Source organism: Diplotaxodon limnothrissa, linkage group LG3, assembly GCF_057381915.1.
Source record: "Diplotaxodon limnothrissa isolate DT_005_m linkage group LG3, D_limnothrissa_male_GT1.1, whole genome shotgun sequence".
Taxonomy (NCBI): Eukaryota; Metazoa; Chordata; class Actinopteri; order Cichliformes; family Cichlidae; genus Diplotaxodon; species Diplotaxodon limnothrissa.
In genome coordinates, this window is record NC_140598.1 from 62,913,156 (window position 1) to 62,938,885 (window position 25,730).

At 40.0% G+C, this 25,730-nt stretch overlaps 1 protein-coding gene across 3 annotated transcripts in view; it reads left to right on the forward strand.

Moving 5' to 3' along the window:
- fgf11a (fibroblast growth factor 11a) overlaps nt 1-25,730 on the forward strand; it is a 99,578-nt gene that overhangs the window by 65,272 nt on the left and 8,576 nt on the right. For all 3 annotated transcript variants that reach the window (XM_085349700.1, XM_085349701.1, XM_085349699.1), the window contains one exon: nt 5,856-5,959. In XM_085349700.1, the coding sequence (XP_085205826.1) occupies nt 5,856-5,959 (104 nt within the window). The remainder of the gene's footprint in view (nt 1-5,855; nt 5,960-25,730) is intronic.

Sequence of the window (25,730 nt, forward strand, 5' to 3'; positions counted from 1 at the left end):
ATCATTTAATCTAGTTTTATCTTGCATGCTAACAGCAAGTTCATTTATATGTTTGCTTGAATGAGCCTATAGGATTTTAGCCTAGTTATGGAACAGTCTGGACGACTTACAGTATTTGAGATGCATGAATGATTTGAGCTCACATTGTGTGTCATCACCGACGAAAACTTATACTGTATCTGTAATTCCCTCGATTTACTCAGTGACCATCGACATAACTCATAACTGAAGGGTATGAGTGGAACATGTGCAGGAACATTATAATCTTAATAGTGTAGGAAACTCAAATGCAAGAACATAACTCGTTCACAGTAGCTCAGCTTCTCTGTAAGCCCTGTTACCGTTTATGCATTCTTTAGTCTGTTCAACATAAGTAAGAAATAGTTTAGACATAACCTTGGAATGAGTCAGTTTTAGATGCATCAGCATCTCGTGACAGTGCTCTTATCCAACCAGCTTCACTGAGACTGGAAACTAAATGAAGCGCAGCTGTCCATAAGTTAAACTCTGTGTGACTTCTCAAAGATGACTGTAATCCTCTTCTCATTCCTGTAGAGACCAACTGTGCTGCACAATGCAACACTGCAGAGCAGCAGCGCAGAGTGCAGGCCTGCAGAGGCCCTCCTTACAGCTTAACTCTATGTCCTGCTTCCCAGTGCTGAGCCGCCCCTCCCTTTCCTCTTCCCATCTCTACTTTCTCCTTGTTTATTTATTGTGTAGATGATCTCAAGCCTCAAATTGACTGTGGGATTGATTTGGCAACGGCCTCCCCTTCATTTCCCTTCCCCTCTTCTTCTTTCCCCTCCCCCAAAAGACTTTTGATTAATCTAGCAGTGTCCTCTGTTCTACTAGAAGCGACTCAAATGTAACGACGGAGAGGAAGAGGGATGAAATGGGATGCCTCCGCTATCCATGCAAACAGTTATGTTATACATGCGATTAGCAAAGCTCTTTTTGATGGAGGATAAGAAGGAAATAAACAATCTGAAGTGTGAAAGCAGGAAAAAAGAGAGTGAGAGAAGGAATGAAGCAAAAGCTAAAGCCTGATTGTTTTGACCTTCTACTGGTGTTGTCCAAATACAGCTTATAATGATATCAGGGACATGCACACACAAATGTCTTTGTTATTTTGCTGAGGGCAGAATATTATTTTTAATGGCTACTATCAATTTTGAGCCTGTCTTATTCCCAGGATGTCAAAGTATTAAAAGAATCAGCAAAAACAAGGCAAGTGCAAACCAGCCGCTGGACTGCTACCAAAGAATATCTCGTGTTTCATAGAGGCAGCTTTTGAAGTAACAGGAAGTAATGTCTGACTTTTTAGATTCATAATTCTGGGAGTGAGCAGAAATTGCAATCTCATATATCGATTTTATCACTTATAAAATATTCTAAATATTTTTGTCTTTTAAATTTTTTCCCACCTGACTACCATTAAAACATAGATCATGAATGTTACTCAAAGAACACTTAATAATTATACACATGATATCTTGCTAGAGAAAGATACAAGCTTCATGCTAACAGCATCTTTGTTCCTGTTCTGCATGTAGAACAAAAAATATTGTCAGCAATGTGAACTGACACTTCTATCACACTTTTGCTGCTTAGCTACATGACGTTAATCTCCAAATCCAACAAAACAGGCTAATGTTAGCCAAAAACTCTTATGCTGTAGCTGTTGACATAGACTGATGACTTTTATATTGTCACAGCTATAACCCTTCAAAATATCCTGTATTTTTACAGAACATCTAGTTATTTCTGTAGGTTGTGTGCTAGCTACAAATGCTAACTATAAAGTTTTTGTATCTTTATGTTTGTAAAATGTAAAACTGTCATGCAGGGACTACGGCTCATTTCTGTCTTTATTATCTTGGACAGTGTAGTCCACCTGCATGTGTTGTGGTGGTTTTCTTCCTGTGTGTATAGATAACATGCAGTTATCGCCACAACAGTGCACCTAGCACTGTTAGGAAGTGAGAAGCAGGAGTAGGAGGGTGACAAGAAGGTGGGAGGCAATGTGTGTGCATGTGCCCAGCTCTATTTGTCATCCCAGCCATGCTCATTGGTGACACCTTGTTCATTTGCGAAACCAACTCTTTGAAATGCAGGAATCGATTGAGCAAATAGAAGCAACATGCTGAAGATGGAGAAAGGAAAGAGAGAGAGAGAGAGAGAGAGAGAGAGAAAGAGTAGGGTGGGCTGTCTTTATATTCAGTGCAGGTGGTAAAAACTGTACGTCACAGTGACTGTTCTGTGGAAAGTTGGAATATAATCTAAGTTTTTAAGTTTTCCTCAACAAAAAGTTAAAGAGCATAAATGCTGCTCGAAAAAGAAGGAATGTGTTTTGTTTTCCAAGTTGCCGTACTAGAAAGAAAATCTTAACTCTTAAGAGGTCAGAGCTTAATCTTCATCAGAAATAATACTGACAAGTTGTTAGTTTTTAATCACGGCCAGCATTGACTTTCTGACACCATCTGATAACTTAACTTCCATCCATTATGTTGGCAGAACTTTTGATTTGAAATTGATTTGTCTATTAGTGGCTAATGGCTTCATGAATCTAAAACATGCTCCTTAGACTTCATTTTTCATCCGTGTAAGAAATCTGTCACTTTGACAACTGGGCTCTGACTTTATAATGCACTCTTGCAATTTGCCAAAAGAAGACGAAATCACTCACACATACTGCATCCCAATTATGCTTCAGTTTTTATATTCTCGACCAGAGTTTAAACGAAAAGCTTAGCAGTGTTGTCTGCTTTGGCCTTTAGGACTAATGGCAGTATGGGAATTTTGCCAAAGTCAAAATCAACTTGATTGTAACAGACATTGTGTAAAGAAATGAGTAGTTGCTAGTAACTATGTGATGGTGGAATGCTTCACAAGACAACAGCAAGTAGAAGCTGATACTCTAAAACACAAAATATGAGCACCTCTCCTTAGCGTAAGAACTAGAAAAGTGAGACACAATACGCTGGTAGGTGCATGAGTCCAGTCTCTAAAACCCAGTTATTAAAATGTTCTGTACTATTTCTCCAATCTTTATACAACGTCTGAGGTCGTGTTTGTTGTGTGCGGCAGGCAGAACTCGACTCAAAATTCAGCTTTATTGCTGGACTCCAAAAGAACAAACAAAAACTGGGATACACATGAACTAAGCAGGCAGGCAGGCAGAACAACAGCAGGGAATGAGGGAGAAAGCGACACTGGACAGACGGAAACAGGGGGCTTAAATACAAGAGGAATGACGAGGGAACAGGAAACACATGCATGAGGCAAATTAGACACAACGAGACAGCAGAAGCAAAACTAAACACACCGAACATGGAACGCAAGACTGTCAGAATAAAACAGGAAACACTAAGACGTAGACTAACTCACAACATGACATTTTTTGCTGAGAGGAAAGAACAGTCAGGGAAGCTAGATGGATTAAGGAGGCAACGGGAGGAGATAACGAAGGGGACGCAGGAACAGTTAACGGAGACAACACATAGGGAGAGAGCGAGAGAGCAATGATTCGAGACAGCACGAGAGAGCGAGAGGAGAGGCATGATATGACGGAAACATGGGATAAACATGACAGGCAGGGGAGGCATGGAATTAAACATAAGGAGGAGAACATGGAAACAGAAAAAGGAAAGAAGACACAAGGACACTCACATAAACAGACACACACAGAGAGTTCACAATTAGCATAATTTCTGACAGATTTCAAAGGGAGCCTTCAGAAGTTGTTGCTTCCAGACAGTAATCCCAGCCTAAACACTCTTACGGCCAAATGGGCTTTAACTGAGTGAGCAGTAATTGATGCAGACAGGAGATGTTAATATGTATACAACCTGTATCCATTTGGTAGATTATACCAACAAAACCTTTGGTTTCCTGTCGGTGGGTGATGGTAATATTACTAGCTGTTCTATTAAAATGTCATTTTTACTGTGGCGTAATTTCTTTTTCTAGCAAAACTCAGAAATGAAGCAGAGTAGTCGTATCTGACATTGTTGACTAAAAAACATTGTTGAATTTCAATAACTGAAAGACATTGTTGTCCAGCAGTGTGAACACAGACGTGACATTTCTATCCACACTCAAACAAGACACACATTACACATTACTGTGACATGACTTCAGACTGTCAAGGAAGAGAGACTCCTTGTAAGCCATACCACCCTTATATATATATATATATATATATATATATATATATATATATATATATATATATATATATATATATATATATATATATATATATATATATATATATATATATATGAATGCCATCAGGTCACTACTGACCTATCCAGAGTTAGGGTTATTGTAGAAGGTTAGTTTTATTTTAGAAACCTGATAAATCAGACATATTAGAAAGTAGAAGTTGCTACATTTTGAATGAAGTCTCATATAGTTTATCTACAGAAGCATTTGGGTGTAACGTTCTCCTAATCCTAGATGGGTCACCACTTATCTGGTAGATTTTATGAGCTTAAGTGTTTTTCATAGTTATATTGTTTTGTTTGATCTTTCAAAACTCATGTGTATTTTTTTTGGCTCAATCCATGTGCTTCAGGGGCTTTAATCATCTCAGTAGCATTTGGTCATCATGACACTGTGACCACAGAGCAGCTGGCAGCCACAGGCTGCTTTGTCAGTACCGTTCAGCTTACCATGCCACATCATATAAGAAACTTTTTTAGACACTCAGACACGATCTACATTCATACCAGAAAAGCTTGTGCATCTACAGGAACAAAAATGAGAAGGAAACAGTGACTGTTGTTCTGGTGTCCAGGCTGAAGTTAGCTCTTATGCAGAGCTATGCATGTAGGAGATCCAAGGTTTCACAGGAGGACATTCAGCAAACTACATTACAAAGTGCTGTTTAGTGTGTCGGGATGCAGAAAATGAATTCACTTTCTAATGCACGCTATTCTTAAAACTCTCTGCTGAGCTACCTTCTCTCTCTCCTTCTCGCTGTGTCTCTATCTCTCTGTGGCATGAATCTAGATTTTAGGGAGAATCCAAAGGCCTGCCCGGCGACCACCACCACACTTAACCTCTTCACTAAAAGACTATAAATGTCAAACTATGGAAAATTCTTTATGCCCTTAATGAGTTTTTGGGGGATTGCATTCCTCGCATTTTTAGCCTAAGCTATGACCTGCATTACTTAATAATCCGGTTCACTTTCAAGCTATATACAGCCTTTAAAATGTGTGGCACACCTTGGGATGCAAGATTACAGAGCTTTGATTAAAATGAGCTAATGCTGATTTTTCTAATAAAATGTTCAGGGTTCATGCACACGTTCTCTGTGAAAATATCATTATGACTGTCAGAAATCCCATTGATTAAAAAAAAAATTCACAGCTGCATGTTTTTTCTTTTCTGAATTTACTTCATTGTAACTGCCACGTTCAATAATAGATTCGTGTATTGCAAATGAAAGTATTCCTATGGCATGTAGGGCAATGTTCTGTTTTTCTGATGTACACCTGGTGTATTCAAGAACAGATAAAAGAAAGCAAAGGAATTTGCCAGGTCTCTGTCCTAAACAAGGCACTCAAATGTATCTCGATATCAAGCATTAAACGTATTGCACTCTTACTCTCACCCCAAGAAAGGTAAACACAAAATTTCTGTCTCCAAATCCTTTCCGCCCTCTCTCTTTGCCTTTTTCACAAACTTGCTTTTCTCACCTTTGACAGATAAACTGTACAACAGGGAGTGTGAAACAGGAGACAGCTGGAAAGCAATTGTCTTTTTATGCCACGAGAAAGCACTGTGAACGTTTAAGAGACAGAATGATTGCTCTAACATCACTCCTCCCTCTCTGTGTCTTGCAGTGCAGTTCAACTTGATTCCTGTGGGGCTCAGGATAGTGGCCATCCAGAGCACCAAGACAGGGCTCTACGTTGCCATGAACAGCGAGGGCTACCTCTACACTTCGGTATGAATAGCAAACACACTGTCATTCCATGTTTGTTTGCTCCGATAGAGCTAATACAGATATATGCCCAAAGTTTACAGGCTTATCAAGGTCATCTGTAATTGCAATCGCTTTTCTTAAATTGCTGAGTGACATGTGATAGCTTAGGCCTCAGTCACACAGGAGTACAGAGTGGTTGGAGACTGCTTTAGGGAAAAATCTCCATTTGCAAGTGGTCGCTGGCAGTCACCGGGTAAAATTGGTCTTCCAGCAACCACTTGCCAACTACTTGGGGAATACATATTTTCTTTAGCGTCTGCAGATTGCCAGATGTGAATGTGGTGACTACTCTTTAAGGCATAATTAACACAGTTCTGCTGATCTATGTGCCAGTTTCCATTATAGTGGACTGATAGCAGTGTATTACTTCAGTGAAACATGAATCTCCCTCCATACACACAACTTTTCTAAATAACCAGCTTTGCTCACAGTCAGTGAGGCAGAGGTGGAGACGTCTGAATCTGCGCAGCGCTTGTAAAGATCTGTACATTAAACAGTTTCCTGCTCTCGGTCACAGCAGCACTTGTATGCCACCATTTTTTGAAAAAGCACAAACGACGCTCCCGCTGAGGTTTCGTATTGATGTGAAGACAGAAGCAGCAGAGCCACAGATTTGGAATAACAGGTGATCCGAGTGCACTCTATCAGGATGCAGAGAAAAGCTTTTCTTTTTTTTTCCAGCTGTTTTTTCGTCCTCTTGGCAAAATGGCAAAGTGTGTGAGATCTTGTTTGAAGTGCATCGGTGCGCTCACTTCAAAGTCCATCCAACGCTGCCTGCGCACATACTGCCAGAAATGAGGAGGGGAGGTAAAGGGTTTCTGTCAGGAGCAACAATGCAAAAACAAGCCTGGAAAGAGCGCACACACATAAATCATCCCCCTGTGCTGCCACACATACAGTATGTGAACAGCAGTTTGTCCTTAATTCTAGCAGCTTCTCACTTTGTCAAACACAAGCTGCACTGAGCATAAGACAGTTCTTACTTTACAGTCATCCTGGCCTAGAAATTACATAATATTAAGTAAAGTTAGTTAATAGGTTTGTTACCTCATGTTTGCATGTATAGATAAGTTGAATGTAGCCTCATTGATACTATCTATTGATCGCTGGACTCATTTTGAAGCTTCAACATTAGCATGTTGTCTTTTTGGTGTCAGGAGTGACAATATGTGGATGAGAACTTGTCCACAACCACAAGCAAACTTGGTAAGTGAGCCATGTCCACAGACAGTATGGGTGCAATGCGCAGATGGATGCCTGCTAATTAGTAACAGCTCAATAAATACTAGAAGAAAAAAAATAGGACCACAAAATTATTGGATGAGCTGTAACATGCAGCAGGTGATATTCATTGCCAGATATCTCTTGTCAAACACCACAAATATGGTGAAGAGGTCCAGTTCACTTACTTTAACTTAGTTTATTTTAGGTTTAGCACTTTAATATTAAAACAAAAACAACTACAAACATATTATATCGTTGGCTGAATTTGGACATTTTAATATGGAAATTGAACGCTTTGGAGACTACCTCAAGTGTCAGAGGAACTGGCACATTAGCATTTACTTAAAGCTAAACCAAGCTAGCTGTTTTGCTAGGTGACTTTGCAAGCTAATGCTACATTAATATCATTATTCATAATAATAGAGACCAGCTGAAAGATGCAATTATAAGTAACTGTAAGTTACTTATAATTATAAGTAACTGTAATAACATTTGTTTACAGACTACTTATAATCAGGTGGTTTGATCACTTGTAGTCAGTTGTCAAACAGACTTTGGTTGCTAGCAGTGTGGGGGACACATGAGGGGTTTGTCTAAATGAATCAGTTTATCTGATAATTGACTTCATTATTTCTTTATTAATTTTGTTTTATTATTATTTTTAGAATTTACCTGAATTAACCTGTTTGATAAACAATAACCAGCAAATGGACCAAAAAAAATAAAAGACTGGATATCTTCATGCTACACTGGAAGTCCCTGAAGAAATATACCTTCCCCCCTAATGAGACCCAGAAAATGGTCCTTGCATGACTTTTCCAGGGCTTGGAACCATTTCTCGATCATAAAAAACCTTGAATACACACACACACACACACCTCCAAACACACAGATGCAGAGGTTATACTTACCCAAGCATTCTCCTGACAAAAAGAAAGGTGACCCATTTTCACTAAGGGAAATAACCACAGGGAAAGAGAGTGTTGAAAAAAAATGTTTAAGAAAATCCCTCTGAGATGGGAACAGACGGAGGACAAAGGAGTGGTGTTGGATTTTTTTTTATTTTTTTGCTCTCCCTCACCTTAACTAGCTGCTCTGCTATTGTTCTGCACAAGTGAGCCCCAAAGACAGAGATGGGGAAGAAGACCCAAGGCAGGTTTTGTGCTCACCGGCCTCGGGGTCTGGAGAGAGGGAGAGTGGAGTCTTGACATCCTGTTATGCAACCATTAGTGTTTTAGGAGCCTGCATAATTTCTTGAAAGATAGGGGAATTTTAGGAAGTGGTCTCAGAGAGAGAGTTTAATATGAACATCTAGTGGAAACTGCTGTGCGACGTGGGAGAAGGAGAAATACTCAGTTGTTGTTTAATTTATCTGCATCCTTTAAAGTTTCATTGTTTTTGGAGGTAATGCCTGTTGGTGGTTGGTTTGTTTTACATTTGCCTTGGAGCTGAAGTTGGAGTTATCTGATAACTGGGTATGAAACATTGGTGTCTCAGTTAAAAGACAATAAGTTCAATGAAAAATGAGCCAATGTTATTTTAACTGGCTGTGTCTAATAGTTAATGAATAGTTAAGAAAAGGCAATATAGAAAACAATGTAGTAAGTTGATAGTAAGTAGTATAGAAGCTCTGCTTAACATAAGGCAACTGACAGCCATACAGCAATTAGACAGTAACTCTGCTATCAGTGTGCAATTCAATGAGGTCAAGTTTGCAATCACATGCTATCAGTCAGTGATAAATGTGGGATCTGTTGCTATCAGCTGCAAGCGTTGACATCTACATACACAGAAATTCACGATAACTACTTACATTTGGAGTCCAGCCAGAACGGATCCATACCATGTTTTTAATATGTGCATTTAACCCCAAACCACAATATGCACATGTGAACCTCAACAAAGCAGTTTCTGTGCCTAAACCCACTTGCTTTGGTTCCTGTATCTTATCAAACACAGAGACACGGATTAAAAATGAATATAAACTGTGTCTGAAAGGAAAACCTACAAACTGAAAACTGTAGCTAAAACACATTAACTGAATATAAAAACAAAAAACTAGAGTTCAGAAACGACTGAGTGAGAGCACGGTTGCTACGTCCATCTTTTATGTACAGTTTGTGGTTACAACAACATCTGCTGTGAGTTCTGCTTACACCAATTTGTATCGTCCAGAATGAGTTTCTGGCTAAAAGCAAAAAGGATCAGTTGATGGAAGCACTACATTAATGTGAAGAATCAGTTGAAAAATAGCAACTGCACAACTAGGCAACCAAGATGCTTTACAGAAGTGTATACAATATATTTATACTTTGGTTATATTAGTGTTGACTGAAGTATTCTCCAGCGGGATTGTAACCAAGGGGTGTAAAGTTGTTCCCGTCCTTCTCCCTTTTGTAAAATAAGAAAAGCTCACATACACGACATCACTGCAGTGGCTACTCAGCATTAATCTTTCATTGGCCTCTGTGGTAGATGTCATGTGCTCTGCAACATGCACGGTAAATAATTCCAACAGTTGTTTGAAAGACATGAAAATGAAGCACGTTCTGGGTTTTTTAGGCAACGGCTCAGAGAAATGAGAAAAGTAGTTTTCTGTTTTCTGCCTTGGTCTTCCCCCAGAACTGTAATTTATCTTTATTCATCAGTTGCATCCTTCCCATTTGTTGCTCCTTTGTTGTAATTTTCCTCAGTATTCTCCATCTGATCTGTTCTCATTTTTAAACTCAGCACTCCTCTGCTGCCACAGCTCATTTTCCCCACGAGGATCACTGGGATTTAATATAATCACCTAATCTAATTTAATGATGACACCATTTAAATACTTCAAATATTTGTGATGACCTCAGTTTATCTTGCAAGCTGTGTAAACAGCCTCAAACAAAGATTTTGTTTAAGTCAGTGTACTTAATCATATATTTTACATTTAATTTGTTGTTTAATCTTGCACGCCAAAAGAGAAAGGAGCCAGTGACAGAAAGGAAGCAAGGAAATAAGTAGATACAAAACGACTGAGTCTCTTAAGCAAATTTTTCTCCTTTCCACAAACAGAAAGGTCAAAGCTTCAGAGCTATCCTTCTCTGCTCTGTAACGCAACGTGGCTTGGAACCAGGATCCAGTATTAGAACCACACTTTTTTTGAAGTAGAACAAATGCAGCAGTCGACCAAGTTTGTTGATTTCTGCGAATAACTCGTTAAGGAGCAGCATCATAGATGAACTAACCAATCAAGGGGACAGTAAATGAAAAGCTTGAAGTGGAGCTAGTGGAGCGCATGGCTTTGCCTTCTTCCTGTCTGATGGCAAAGTGTTGAAAATGCTCTGACTCTAGCAGGCACTTAAACCAGTATTTCTCAGGTGGCTAAAATCTGTTTTGCTGCTGTTCATAGCAGCACATGGCTTCACTTTCTAAATCGCTCAATTTTCTGTCTGCTTGGGGGGGAAGTTGCCTAAAGACATCTATTACTGCTAATGCACTCACTGTGGAACAGACAGCACTTCAAAGAAAGTGAACTGAGTGAAGTATCCCAGCTGAGTGGACAGTTTATCCTGTGAAACGGGTATTATTTTAAAAATCAAAAAGAAATATGACTCATTTCATGGAAATCAGTCAGGGCCTCCCACCTGAGCCCCTCCAAATCTGCTTTGTTTTGTACAATAGCTGTAGAACATCTAATGAAGCCATGCAGAGTTTTGCTTTCATATTATGAAAATATCCCAGTTACAGGCCCTGAAAGTGCACAGGGGTGCACTGAAATATGGCGCTTTTAAGTTACTTTCAGCCCTCATCACTTCCTAAGCACAGGAGCTAGCCAGCAATGACTCAAATACCAATATTTGCCATTAGAAAACAGTAAACGTCTATATACAGTACATGAGGTTGATTGCTTTAGATGGCACTGTGCTGTGACACACACACACACACACACACACACACACACACACACACACACACACACACACACACACACACACACGCATCATGAATAATACATATTTTTCATTATACAATGAACACCCAATTCCACAGCTTGTTTTGTTTAAACAGTATAGACATTCTCTGACAACCACACACAGCATTAATGAAAGAACCTTCAAAGGAAAAATAAATAGAAATGATTGAAGAAGTATTTTTCTCTCTCGAGTGTTGACTTACCTGCCTCAGCAAGAATAGGCGGCCTTGAGAGATATTTAAAGATCACCAAACAACTTTGCCTTGCTTCTTGTAGCAGTTAGCGAGGCAGAAAAGGCTGGGACGTGTGCACGTTGCTGCAAAGTAATCTGTTGTAAAAAAAAAAAAATAACACGCTTGTAATACCTTAAAGCATAGGTCAGGAAGTTGTTGTGCACGAGATAAACAAGGCAGTGTGGGAGCGACAGGCTAAATGATGGAGCAAATGTCCTTTTGTCCCTACATGAGCCTCTTGTTTCGGGAGGATAAAGTGAGATGATAATAGAGGTGAGAAGGAGAGAAGAGGAGTGAGTCACTACAAAGTATTGGATTTTTTTTTTTTTTTTGCATTTACATAAAAATATGCAGAAAGGAAATGGGCTTTGTTTAAAAATGAGATCCTGACTTAGAAATAAGCTTAGAGATTGAATTGAAAGATGAATTAAAAGCTGATACAGATGTAACATTTTCAGGATTTTCTTCCATGCTAGGTGGTTTTCATGAAAATCAGTATTCAAGGCGAGAGCCCCTTAAACTCCTTGAGAATAGAGTGGCCGGTGGGGCAGTTTGATTGACTGGAATGGCTGAATCTTAGCACCAGTAATAACAAACTGGGCTGACTGTTGAAAGGAAGGAAGACGAAAAGATCGGAAGATGCTGGGGAGAGAGAAAGGGAGAAGGATGGCCTGACAGCCCCAGACTTGGACCGAACATAACGTCCCTTCTGGGAGCAACAACCACGGCCATGCTCATCTTTCTTCCCCCACCCTCCTCCTTCCTTAACCCCCCCCATCTCACTTGTATAGCTTTTACTTGCCTGTCAGTCTGTCTTACTCTCCGTCTGAACATTTGTGTCTGTTGGCGTCTCTTGTGGTTTGTCCTTTTCCTGTTCCCTCCTTGCTTTTTGTCACTAGCATATCACTGTCTTGATGTGTCCCTTATCTGCAGTCCTCGTCCTTGCTGTGTCCTCTTTGTCCTCGTCTCTCCCTTTGTCCCATTCCACCTCATCCTGAAACCTTTCCTTTCTGCTGTCAACCCTCCCTTCTTATACTTTTATCCCCTCCAAAAAATGCTTTTTATGCTTTGCTGCAGACAAATGAGATTTATTTGTATTTATTCTAGCATACAAATGTTGATGTTGAAAATCACACAAACATTAGATACCATCTACACACAAATGCAGCATCTTCACTCTTACAGTCACTAGACTGATACTACTGTGTAGGTTTAATTGTTGATTAATTGAATGTGCCAGAATACTGTTCCTGATAGTCCCTGCCCACTTTAACCCACGGCCCTATGAAACCTACATTGATGCTTTATCTCAGTGATAGCTAAAGCTTGACTCCGTGATCATAACATGCACAAACATAAACTTCGTTCCTTCAAGAGACAGATAGTCCAGCTGTATGAGGAAAGAGGCCAGATGGTCTGTGTGTATCCATCTGTCTTTACACATCCCCAGCAATACACAATTCCTCTTTATCATCCTCCTGTCGCCTTCACCTCTGCAGTACCTTTATTCATCTGGCCACCATACATCTCTCTTTATTTCCCCATCTAGCACTTCTCTTTCAGTCTCGTCTGACTGCCTACAAATTTTAAATCATGCATACTGAGAAAGCACTTAAGAGCAAATGAGCATGTTGCAGTTATCTGCCCTTCATCCATTCTGATACCAAGTAGTTAGCAAAGGAATGTTTGTTTTAAGTTATTAATATTAATTCTGGGACAGAGAGCAGGCTTGTGCAGGTTTGTGGAGTTCTGTGCAGTGGCTGGGCACTGCTCTTGGAGAACTGGGGCATGTGGTTCAGCTCAGCAGAGGTTAATGGCGAGGGGAAACTCCTTGTCATGGTTCTATTGTCTGAGGCGGCTGGGACCCGCTTACCTGTGGGCACCTCCTGAAAATTGCTTTCTGATAAAAATAGTGCTCAGCCGTGGACCTGGCCCACTTTATTAGTCGTATGCTCTGGAAAAGCCTCCGGGGTAGAGAGATGGCAGCGGAGAGGGATGGAGGAGTGATGTGTGAAAGGGGTGCGGGTGGTGTTTTGAGATGCAGTCACACACAAAGCAACAAAATGAACCTGTACACCACACACCCACACTCACATTCCCTTGTGCAATTTAGCCACCCTCCACATCCCCACAAACACACATGTGCAACCAGGTATAAACAATCTGACAGAGGCAGGCAGACATAATTGGGCCGAACTCCGATACCCGGGACCGGCTCTGGCCAAGCTTTCCGCAGTTAACAGGGGAAAGTTGGACAAAGTAAAACTTTGCTCGAATGACATTGCGAATATACACCCTGAGGATAAACGAGCAGAGCCCCACTTCTGTCTTCTTTCACATGCGAAACATATTGTACTATCTGAATAAGCTGTTATTGCAGGATCACGATTACACATAAGTAAGTTAAAGACATTTTCCAACACAGAGGTTTTGAATTTCACATTTCACAGCTTAAATTTAAGCTTTAAATACTGTAGAAGAACTATATAAAAAACACTTGTAGTTATGGTTTGGGCTAATATGACCTTCTAAAGTAAAAAGACTATATTGAGAACCTCTGCTAGCATAGTCTAGTTGATAAAGGATAATGGATGGAAGCAGCTGCATAGACGATAAAACAGTAGGTGTTTAGCTAAGCTGTGGATCCACACTGACCTTCTTCTTGCTCAGACCTTGTAAAAGCAACATCTCGGGATTTCCTTCTTTCCTCCTGCTAATTGTTACAAATGCTAAAGGACTTAATCACATGGTATTAGTCTGAGGTTATTCTTGGTACCCTTAAAATAATACAAATACAGAAAACAAAGAATGCAGCATACAAACTGTTTGTATGTTGTAAATTGTGTTTGTATGTAAAAGTTTGTGGATTGCTGGGAGAAAGGAGTCATAGCAGTGAAAATGTTTGTCCTCTTAGCAGTCAAGCTAAGCTAAGCTAAGCTAACTGCCCAACATGCTGAAGATTTGCATTAGTTAGACTAGTTTACCAGCTAGCCTGCTAACTAGCCACTTCTACATATGTTTTTTACACTATGAGTTGACTGTCCCTAGCTTTTTAGTTGGCTGCACTGTTATTATCACCAATTATTTTTGAGAGTAGTTACAGAAATGCAGTTTATTTCTCTCATGTTCTTGTTCCTTTGTTCCTTCGTTCGTGTTCTCTGCACTGTTTGTGACCTCCTCTAAGCTCTCCACTGGGAACTTCTTTTGAAATGCATTGAGGTACAGGTCACTAAATTGCCTTTGGTCACAAGACCAACCCGGGAGAGGAGGTAACGAGACGTGAATTAGAAAAAGGAGAGAGGGGTGGTGACGAATGCCTGCAGGTAGGCATGTGGAAGAAATGAGAAAGGGATGGCACAGGAAAACAGTAAAGGAAGATTTCATATCCGCTTTATAATGCTGCAGCTACAGCCAGAGCAGGCACAATGGCCTTGCTATGATTTGACAAGAGTTACGGCCGTCCCAGTGAGCTGAGAGGGTAAATCCAAGTTCTGCATTCTGATCAGTACCAGCAACTAGTAAACACGCGCACACACAAAGGGGGTAACATGCACACAAGCAGACAGCTATATTTGTAGACACATTTTATACAGTAATTTATAGGATACAAAACATAATTTAGAAAAGGTTCAAGTAGCAAAGCCTTTTACTGTAAATTAATTCCTATAAGAGGGCTTTCCTTTATAAATCTCATGCTGTGGCATTTTGCTGTCATGTCTCACAAAACCAGTTAATTGGGATGGATGGTCTTTGGTGATATAGAAAGTTACCACATCCATCATTGCATTGTGTTCTATAAGAGCAAGCAGCTCCTTTCTCTGTAGAGACTGGCTACGAGGCAGCGTGTGTGTGTGTGTGTGTGTGTGTTTTTCCCCCAAGATATTTAGTTCACTTTGTTTTCCTGCAGAGATGTTGTGAAGACTTCTGTGCGGGGATAACAACACCAATAACTTCTATGTAGCTCATGAATGAAAAGATTATGTTTAATTCATATTATCAATTTAGCAGTTAAATACTGTAGTTTCTATTTGTGACCCACATATTTATCCAGGAAACATCAATAAAATATTTTGTTATTTGGTTTGTTTGTTCCACCACCTTTATAAAGTTACATTTGTATTCGTGTGAGTGTGAAATTCATTGTCTTTTACCTCTGCTTTGCTCCTACCAATAGCTGTGGGAAATGTTTGGTTAACCAGCTGCTCTATACTCTGTTTATGAGCTCTGATACATTCGTCTGTATTGTATGAAATTAAAACAGTGAGCAGAAAGAGACTACAACATACTCATTCTGAACAGCATTTAGTGTATACAAGTCAGACATCAGGTTAAAGTTAGGCAGCAAAAAACACCCAGGATCAGGCTAAGATACCTCCCGCTTATTTCTGGCAACAGATTCAGCATCTTCTTGCTTGTGGCACTGTGTCCTGACAATTATAACTAAACATCTTCAATTTTTTTTGTCAAAAGAAAGATTATTTTGTCATAGCAAAACTTCCATGTTATCATATGTTTATTTGACCTCTAACAAATACGCTGGCTTTTGTTCAGCTATTTTTCTTTATTTCCCTGCCCGTGTTGCACGTTCACATTTTTAAACTTACAGAGCGTTATTGCCATTTTCATGAGTGTTGCAGGGCTTGAATGCATTAAAGACTTTCATTTCCAAAGAGGACTTTCTATTGTATTAGTCATGCACTGTTACATCAAAATATCATCAAGCCAGGAATGTTTGACTTGAATAAAGTAGCTACAGTCTTTTATCCATCCATCCATCCATCCATCCATCCATCCATCCTCTAGACACGGGGAGACTCCACATAAAAAGGACCCCATCAGGTGGAGTCAAACTCAGGATTTACCTTCAAACTGTAACGTAAAATTAGTGCGCAATGTTAAAGGTCTACTGCACTTGTTGTGAGAATGACCTATTAAAGATTGAAAGCAAGTTACATCTCATTGTTTTTGAGATGTAACTTAAACCTACACAGTAGTAAAAACTGAAAAAATATAACAACCCACCACCACCCACACACACACACGCACACACACACACACACACACACGCACGCACGCACGCACGCACGCACGCACACACACACACACACACACACACAAAAACCCACTACAGGCTGAGAGGACAGACAGTTAGCAATAACCTGTTAAATACCTTTGTATTTCTCCCAGGTTGCAGCAAAGAAACCCTACATATCTCCAACAGCTGTTTAGCAATATACACCTGTCTCCAAGAAAAGACCAAATGTCTGTGAAGGGAGGCTGGAGCTGATTAATGAATGAACACAGGGCTTTCATATGAGTAATTTATGCCACAAAACTGCATAGTTAGACTTAGGAAGCATGACACTTAAGGATATTTCACAGAATTAGCCATGTTGTAGAAAATCATCTCAGAAAATCTTTCTGTCGATCTGTGCATCAGTGGAAACAGTATCTCATATACCATGCTGTATACACCAGGTTCTAAATAGCTTCAAAGCTGCAGCTTGGGGACAAATGTAAGCTTGCTTGTTGGTAAAGTACTGCTAAACCTCATTAGGATGCCCAATATGTATGTAGCATGTAAAATCATCCGCCAGCTTCTCCTCAGCCCATACTAATACATGTCTATGTGCCCTGTCACGCACAAACTGATGCTCCTGACAGGTGGCAAACTGGCAATTAGTCAGTTCTCTCAAAAAAGTCTACTTAGAGTATGACCTGAAAGCTGCCTGCCCACACACACACAAACACACACAAAAACTCACACACACTCCCAGCTCCTGTCCTCTGACCTTCCTCACCCACCCATCGAATCAGAAAATGCTTATGTCTTTTTCTTTGAGTCAGCACTCTTTTTTACCTTTCCACCTTTCTCTCTTTCTTTCTCTCTTTCCCCTGGTCTTTTGCATTTTGACCCCCACCCCACAGCCCAAACTAAGTCTCATCTGGCAGCTAAGATGTGCAGACACGTGACAAAGAAGGAATGGGGTGAAATGTGAAACAAGGCAGGAATGATACTGAGATAAAGAGAGGATAACAGGATGGTCGGGGGGTAGAAGCCTAATATAAAAGGAGAGATGAAAAAGATATAAAAGGCAGTGTACAGGTAAAGACGGGTTATCTTTGGTTGCCTTTGGAAAATCCCCAAATGCACAGCGAGGGTCTGGCACTCAAGGTGAGAAGCAGAGGACATCCCTCCCTCCGTATCCCTCTGCTTCTTCCCCCTCCTACACCCGCCTGCACCCTCTCCAGCTGTTCTCATCACATTCGGCTTTTTTGTGTGCGCGGGGTTTTTTTCTGCTTATTACGAGTCTGCTTTCTGCTTCATGTGCACTTGTTTATTCATCTTTTGTGCAGACAAATATCATGAACATGTGTTTACAGACATTCATGCTGAATATATTTTGTTCCGGTATCTATGTGTGATGCCACAAATGTCTGTCTGGATATCATGACCATTCATGCCTGATCGAGCTCCTTATGCCGTCCCCTGTAAAAACCAAAATATTATCAACAAAAAGACATTGCCAAAAAAATGTTTCTACTCTCCGTAGGATGGCAACCCAGATGCACGAGAGGGTTCAGCGAGAGGCCAAAAGGTGGAAAACAGAGAAAAGACAGAGGACAGACTTTTAGAAAAAGCAGCTGGGTTGTTATTATCCTGTCAGATAACAAAAAATTCACTGTTCCTTAAAGAGAAATAAGCTCGTTGTATCTGAGAGCAATCTGGATCATGACTTGGATATCCAAATCTGTGGCAGCTGGTGTTCCCCGGTGTCATGTTATTTTATTTATGTTGTCAGATCTCAGTACTTTCCCATGGTTGAGAAAAGTTAACTTTAAACTCAGTGAAGCAATAGACAAGTTTTCTTAAAAATAATCACTGTGGGCTGTAGAGGGAAATGATCCTTAGTTTACTGTGTGGTCAGAAGCCTGTCAGCATCCAGTTGCTGTATTAATGGCTTGGATGAACTTGTGGCTCAGGAGGAACAGCAGGGCATCTACTAACTGGAAGGTTCGTGGTTTGATTCTCCAGTCTGCATGACAATGTATTCTGATTCCCAATACTTTTGTGTGAGTATGTAAATGTTAGGTAGGAAGAAGTGCTTGTGTGAATAATGTTGTATAAAGTCCTTTGAGTGTTCAAGTAGGGCAGAAAAGCGCTATATAAGAATCAGTCTATTTACAAGAACTACAGTTATTAATTTAGGCAATGTCTCAATGCCAATTGATAATTATGAATATTTCTTTAAGTTGCTGCTTTTGTGCTGTTCAATTCAATTCAATTTAATTTATACAGCGCCAACTGACAACAACAGTCGCCTCAAGGTGCTTTATATTGTAAGGTAGACCCTATAATAATACATAGGGTCAGAAGAACCCAACATAAAGAGAAAAACAACAATCTTATGACCCCCTATGAGCAATCAGTTTGGCGACAGTGGGAAGGAAATACTCCCTTTTAACAGGGAGAAACCTCCGGCAGAACCAGGCTCAGGGAGGGCTGGCTATCTGCCGTGACCATAACATACAACCATCTACAAAAGCATTGGACCACACTTCTTAATGTTTGCATTCACATGTCTTCAGTCTCATTGCAACAAATCTATATAGTCAAGTATGCAAACTGCCTTTAAAAACATCTGTGAAAGAATAGCTCATTCCAGGACCACGATACTGTAATGGGACGCCACTGTTACAACAGGTTAGATCAGGAAACGTCTTCCCTCCTACATGAACTGTAAGTGGTTTTACTGCAGAGTGGAAGCGTTCAGGAGCCACGGCAACTCAGCCACTTTAGGAGTTGTAAGTGAAAAGACAGCTTGGATGGACAGTTATTGACCTAAAAATGCATAAATAAAATTAAAAACTGTCACTCTTTATTAATACTTTGAGTTCCCTCTGTCTGTCTTAATAATTACAATAGATGCAGCCTCCTCAGCATCAGCCTCCTCTGATCCAAATGCACCTGAGAATGTTACTGAGAGGCTGTTCAGAAGCAGCTTACACAGTCTTTTGTGAATCCTGTTATTTTTTTGTAGCATACTGTCCTACAGCAATAGAGCATACTTACACAGCTACAATGAGGATGACACATCCTTTTTTCAGAGTGAAGCATCTTTTCGCCTCTGAAAAAAAGGTCCTAACAGCCCCGCGTACAGTGGCAGTCCAAGTCAAGCAGAAAAATGCTGCTTTTAAAACTCAAGCAAACAGGCTCTTTTCTGGTTTTACAAAATTGCTTTGAATGTCAGAGCTTGTTTTTCATTTAATAGCTGTGGATGTTGATGCTTTTTAGCACTCGAGCTGACTAGTTTATCCGCTAGAGAGTACAGCGCTCACTTGGAGATGGAACTTTCCTTACCTAAAAGCTGAGCAGCTGCTTAAATGCACAGTTTGAAAGAATGGCGCTGATGATAGTGCGAAAGAGCAAAGCAGCAGGGCTGTATGTTGTCCATAAACGATATAATAAATGATAATTATGCCTATCTTTAGAGAATTGTTTTTTCCAAGCTCCTGTGATGCTTCCTCAGCTGTTTGTCCTCAATTAAAGTTGTTTTTCTACTCATTTGCTCAGATAATAATCGGCTTTTCTCTAAACAAGCATTTGTGAGGCTAACCTTGCTCTGTGTGCAGATTGTTATCCTCCTGACAAGAGTTGCATCTGTAGGTAAATATTCAACATGCACGTTACAGAGACACAGTCATTGTTGTTTTATTCCTCTGTCACGTATGTCCTCTGCCAAAATGCTGCACTTCCATGGCTTTATTTTGTTAATAAATATTTGAGATTTGAGGTTTTATTAATCAGTCATCTTCATTCATCTTCAGAATAACAACTAAAGTAGAAATATGCACAGAACCAAGAGCCTTTCAGGTGAAAGAAAACAATTCCTGTTCAATTCAGAATATTTTACAACCCAGCTATCTTTTTAAACTTTTGTGCCCTGCAGGATATTTTTATGACACTTCTTTTTTTTTTTTATTCGATTGTGAAGTGAAAAGACAAGATAGATGTGACAGAGAAACGAGGGCTGATAATTTCAGCTGACAGTCGTCTGATGGACTTAAAGTTGTGAAGCCAAATTTGGCCTGTAGACCTTTGTGATGACACGATGCACTCGTCTACATGAAACACAAAGGAGATTAAAATAACTCGGTGTCACTTTGACGCTGATGAAAATGTGCACAGTACAAAAGTTTTGACCAAATACGTTAATGTGCACTCATCTTATAGTAGTCACATCTACTAAATGTAATGTGAATGGAGACGAACCCACAAAGAATTATCAGCAGATTTCTGTAGAGTAGCATCTGTTTACCAAACGCTTGCATGACTGTCCCGCCCTTTTAATGAAATGATTGTGTGAATGTTGTTTACACAGTTTTTTTCTGCTTGCCCCAAGTGGCTACAGACATTGGTAATCCGATTTTTTTTAATTAAGTTTTCTCTTGTGTGTGTTACGAATACTTGAATGTGATCAACTTAGCAACTTTGACTTCACACTTTAGTTTCTGGACTCTGGATTTTGAAACCTCATGATTACCATTTTGGTCAACACCATGTTAGCTGCATAATTCCAGTCAATGCAATTCCATTTATTTATGTTTTACATTGTAAAGTAAAGATTCTACAATGATATAGTGAAAACTCCAATAACCAAACGACCCCCTATGGGCAAGCACTTGGAGACACTGGGAAGGAAAAACTCCCTTTTAACAGGAAGAAACTTCCAGAACCTCATGGTGGGGCAGCCATCTGCTGCAACTGGTTGGATGTGAGGGGAGGGACACAGGACAAACGACACTGTGGAATAGAACCAGCGTGTAACTAAGGGTCACCTAATCCAGCCCCAACTATCCGGTTGTTCAGTCTGACGTCACTAGCCGTGTCTGGGCCTAAACTCCGCTGCAGGTCCATATATCAAACGATCACTATGGCATTACTGAGAGTTGAAAAACTGTCTAAAGTCTTTCATCTTTAATAAAATGATCAGCGTTCTGCTCTACCAGGTGTAACAATTGAGTTTAACATCCAGGCATCCATGAAAACGGAATTTATGACATTTAACGGAGTTAGAAGTTAGCAGGAAGTTAGCTCGCTAGCTTCTATCTAAATACAATATAGCATGTCCTGACTGCGGGGTTTTGGAAACAAATTAAAACGTACAGCTCTATTATCACTTCCAACATAAATGAAGACAGAAAACTAAACAGCAGTGACGTTTGTAGGGTTACTGAAGTTGGGCTAGCTGGTATATAATGATGAGCTACGTGACCGCTAGCGCCACAGCTATGTTAGCATAATATAAACAAGATAACTTTTTTTCCCCTCGATAAAAGTTAACGTGATTGTTCTCGGTGGTCAGGAACAATTGTAATCGCATGGCAGGATGCTGTAAAAGGACCAAACTTCAGCCAGGAGAACAACTGAGATAATCCATCCACAATACGAGGTTAGTCATTCATATACTGCTGCATGGGCTGGGCTGTAGTTACATCCTAAGGTTTTAAAAACTGAGCTTAAATAAATGATTAGTGGTAATAAAAGCCGAGGGAGGTCAACAGTGATCACTGACTGTTTTAGGAGCTTTTTGAGATCAAATATAAGAAAATACAAAACATTAAACATGTTAACAACACAAAAGCCATATTAAACGCAGACTACTTTAGGCCCGGAAGTAGGATTCGTCACATCATCACTTAACGACTGGATAAGATTGATGCTAGAAGTTATGCTAATGCTAATACGCTTGGTTAGCAAGCTGCACTGTTAAGCTGTACAGCCTAAAATGTACATACTAATTAGTGTAAAACCGAAGCACAAACTCCCCAGAAGACTGTAATACACATCAGACCACATTATTTATCAGATAATTCAATTCAAATGCTCCCAAAGGTGCCAACACCACAACCAAAGTTCAGTTCAGTGATTTCAATGACCAGAGATAAGGCATAGAGCAGGGGTCCACGAGGGCCGGTGTCCCTGCAGGTTTTAGGTTTAGTGTCCTTGATCCATCACAGCTGATTTAAATGGATAAATTACCTTCTCAACATGTCTTGAAGTCCTCCAGAGGCCTAGTAATGAACTAATCATGTGATTCAGGTGTGTTGACCCAGGGTGAGATCTAAAACCTGCAGGGACACCGGCCCTCGTGGACTGCGATTGGGAACCCCTGGCATAGAGCCAAACCTTTTTATATTTTTAGGAATATTTATTTATATACATATAACATATGTTCAGAAATTGTCCAAAGCTAAAATAAAAAAACAACTCCCTTCAAGTAGAGGAGGAGATGGTCTGGGCAAGCTTCGCACATTTCACATAACTTCCTGTACGGGCGCATGAGGCGTCCTGTACTGTAGCTCTTTCCTTAACAGTCGCTGCAATGTTCAAATGAGGTCGCATTAATGTAAAAGTCACCCATATGTGAATGGCAAAGCCATCACTTTAACTGCCTAATGAAGCCGGCAATGTTACATAGTTGATGTCTTAAAAGGACTTTACTGGGTCACAGGAATTAAACACCTCAGCACCTCATCTGATTGGTTTCACTCCACCAAAGCTGTTTTTTTGTTTGCATTTTGAAACTAAGCCAAATTTTTGCAAAACTTTGTAGAGGGATGGTTAACGAGCAGTGAAAGTATCCATTACATTTTTATGCAGTTTATTGTGCCTTTAAAAAAAACAAAACAAAAAAAAACGGAAACTGGATATGATCTGGATCTGCTGCTGGATTTAAATGTAACAATATTTTTTTTAAAGAGATACTAATTCTCATGACAAAGGTTGTAACAAAATATAAGATATAGATAGGAAGAGCACATAATGAGTTGTGTAAGGCAGTCAAACTGTTTGCTCTTGACTCCACAGCCGTGACTTACTCCTGTTGTTATCCAAATGAAGGCTCATTATTTTAGCCCATATTCAGATTATCACAATTTTTCCTTTTAATATGTTAAATAAAACATGTAACACGTATCTCCGACCAGCAGCATCCCCAGGACACAATCCCTAAGTGTCTGTGGCTTTGATTGAGGGCCACTGATTAACCTGCAGTGTCAGCTCAGCTTACAAATTGTTTTAAGTTATTCACGCTTGGTTGTGTTGCCCTGCCGTGTCACATGTCATATGGAACCCTAATCCAGGTTGTTGTCTTTTTTCTGCACCAGAGCTTGTTGTCTTTTTGCAAAGGTCTCACATAAAGTCCCCCATCTAAGTGAACGTGAGGTTCATTGTTTAATAGCAGCTGTGTTGCTGAGAACAGGGCTGAATGATGTTTTTGATGATAGTAAGAGAGTATTCCTAAAATACTTTCTCAGTTTCTCCTTCCTCAGCTGTCATGTTTCTCCCCTCGTTTCCTTTATCCTCATTTGCTTTTTTAAAATTTATTTATTTTATTTTTTTTACCACACCTCCTCCCCCTGTCCCCCCCCTCCCATCACTCGCCCAGTGATCTGTCCATCCGTCACTATCGATGTCAGTGTGGTGTGTGTATTTGTGTGTGTCTATATGCATGTCATCTGGCACTGGGTGGCCTCCCACTGATGTAAGAGGGATCTGTCATGTCTCTCTGTCACAACAGACACGCATGAGTAGATGTACACACACACACACACACACACACACACAAACACACACACACACCTAAATGCGCATGGTGGACTTGTCTCTACTCAGTCTGTTCTTAGTGAATGCATGAGCAATTTTTCCTCTTTTCCTTCCATCCTAACCCCTGAGATTTACTAGACATTTATATTTTTCTGCTAAAACAACCTTCAAGGCTGCCAGTAGGTTGTGGAGTTGTAGAAGTTATTATTTGTTAGGGTTATATCCACTTCTGCATCCAGAGGTATGAAATACAACATGATGGGACATTTCAACTAAACTCTCCTTAAAATGTGGTTTGTTAAAAAGCTGCAGAGAAAGAATCCCTGGGTGGATTCGTGGCTGTTCTCCAGCTCGAGTGGTTTTTAGCAGGCTAAACGAAGCCCTTCAGGGGGTTACAGAGTGACAAGTGGACACCGGTTAATTTTGTAGCATCAGGAGCTACAGCAGCAGCAGAAGCCCCGGCTGTGTGTTTGGAGCAGCACCTGCTGAACACAAGAGGAACTGCACTGGAGATGCTTTAATGTAGTTTGTCTCTTGGATGAGGGGAATGAGGGGTTATTGGGCTCAGGTGACAGATCGTATTCTCTGTTATTAGACTGAGGCTTGTTGGTGTCCTCGGTGAAGAGATACGAGGATGGCTGCCTTTCCTCAGCATTGATGAAGGGGAAATGATCAGTTAGAAAATCAGCCTGAAGTCCACTGAGAGCAAATCATGAAGACAGATGCTCATCTGTCCCCTGTGTGTATGCTGCTTGAATAATGTGTGTTAGTGTTTAATTTTGAAAAGTCTAAACTCTATAAAACAGCATTGCTGATCTCTCCCTGAGTGCATGCTTTTAACTACGTGCACAAAGCTTTCTTCTGCGTACAATTATATGATTTATTTGATATGTTCGATACAGTAGAAGTCATTTTAATCTTTTTTTAGTCACTAATGTGAGATGGAGAAAAATATCTGTTAATTAACTATTTAATAGGGCTGTGATAGACTGGCGACCTGTTGAGTGTGTACCCAGTCTCTTGCCTTAGTACAGCGAGGATAGGGTCCAGTCAACTTGAGACCCTGAACAGGACAATGAACTGAGAAAATGAATGGAATATATTGTAAATATCTAGACCACTGGTGTCACACATACTATGACCTTGGCCTTGATTTGGAAAGTGTGAAATTTGCAGTGAAGTCATGAATTACTCATTAAAAAGCATTTCTAGCATTTCTAGGCATTTCTAATAAAATATGTGGAAAGTTATCCGTATTTTAAGTCTGTATTTTAAATCATTTAACAGGAAATAAAACCCTCTGCTCTCTGTTTTTTAATGGAGGGGCTGACAGGTATCACTTTGGTTAGTCTTGGATTGTCAGCTTTTTCTTTCTTGTTTCCTTTGTTAGGTTTAAATCTTGGCTGTTTGGCAGGTGAACATTGTCAGGATGTACTTTTTTACACTTGAAGTAACTTGTAATATTTTTTTAACCTGTTATTCAAGATTTTTACTGCTCTGACTGAGTTTAAATCATATACAGGCATGATTCAGACAATCCATCTAACTGAAAAAAGAGTCTTATATGTGCTCATGCATGCAGATATTCACTTTAGTGCCCCACTCCAGATAGTGTGTTAGTTTGAAGGCTTAGTACACTTTTGTGTAGTAATACTGTATATACCGATTGTGTGGTACTGTAGTTACACTTTGACAGCACAGTAAGTGACTCAA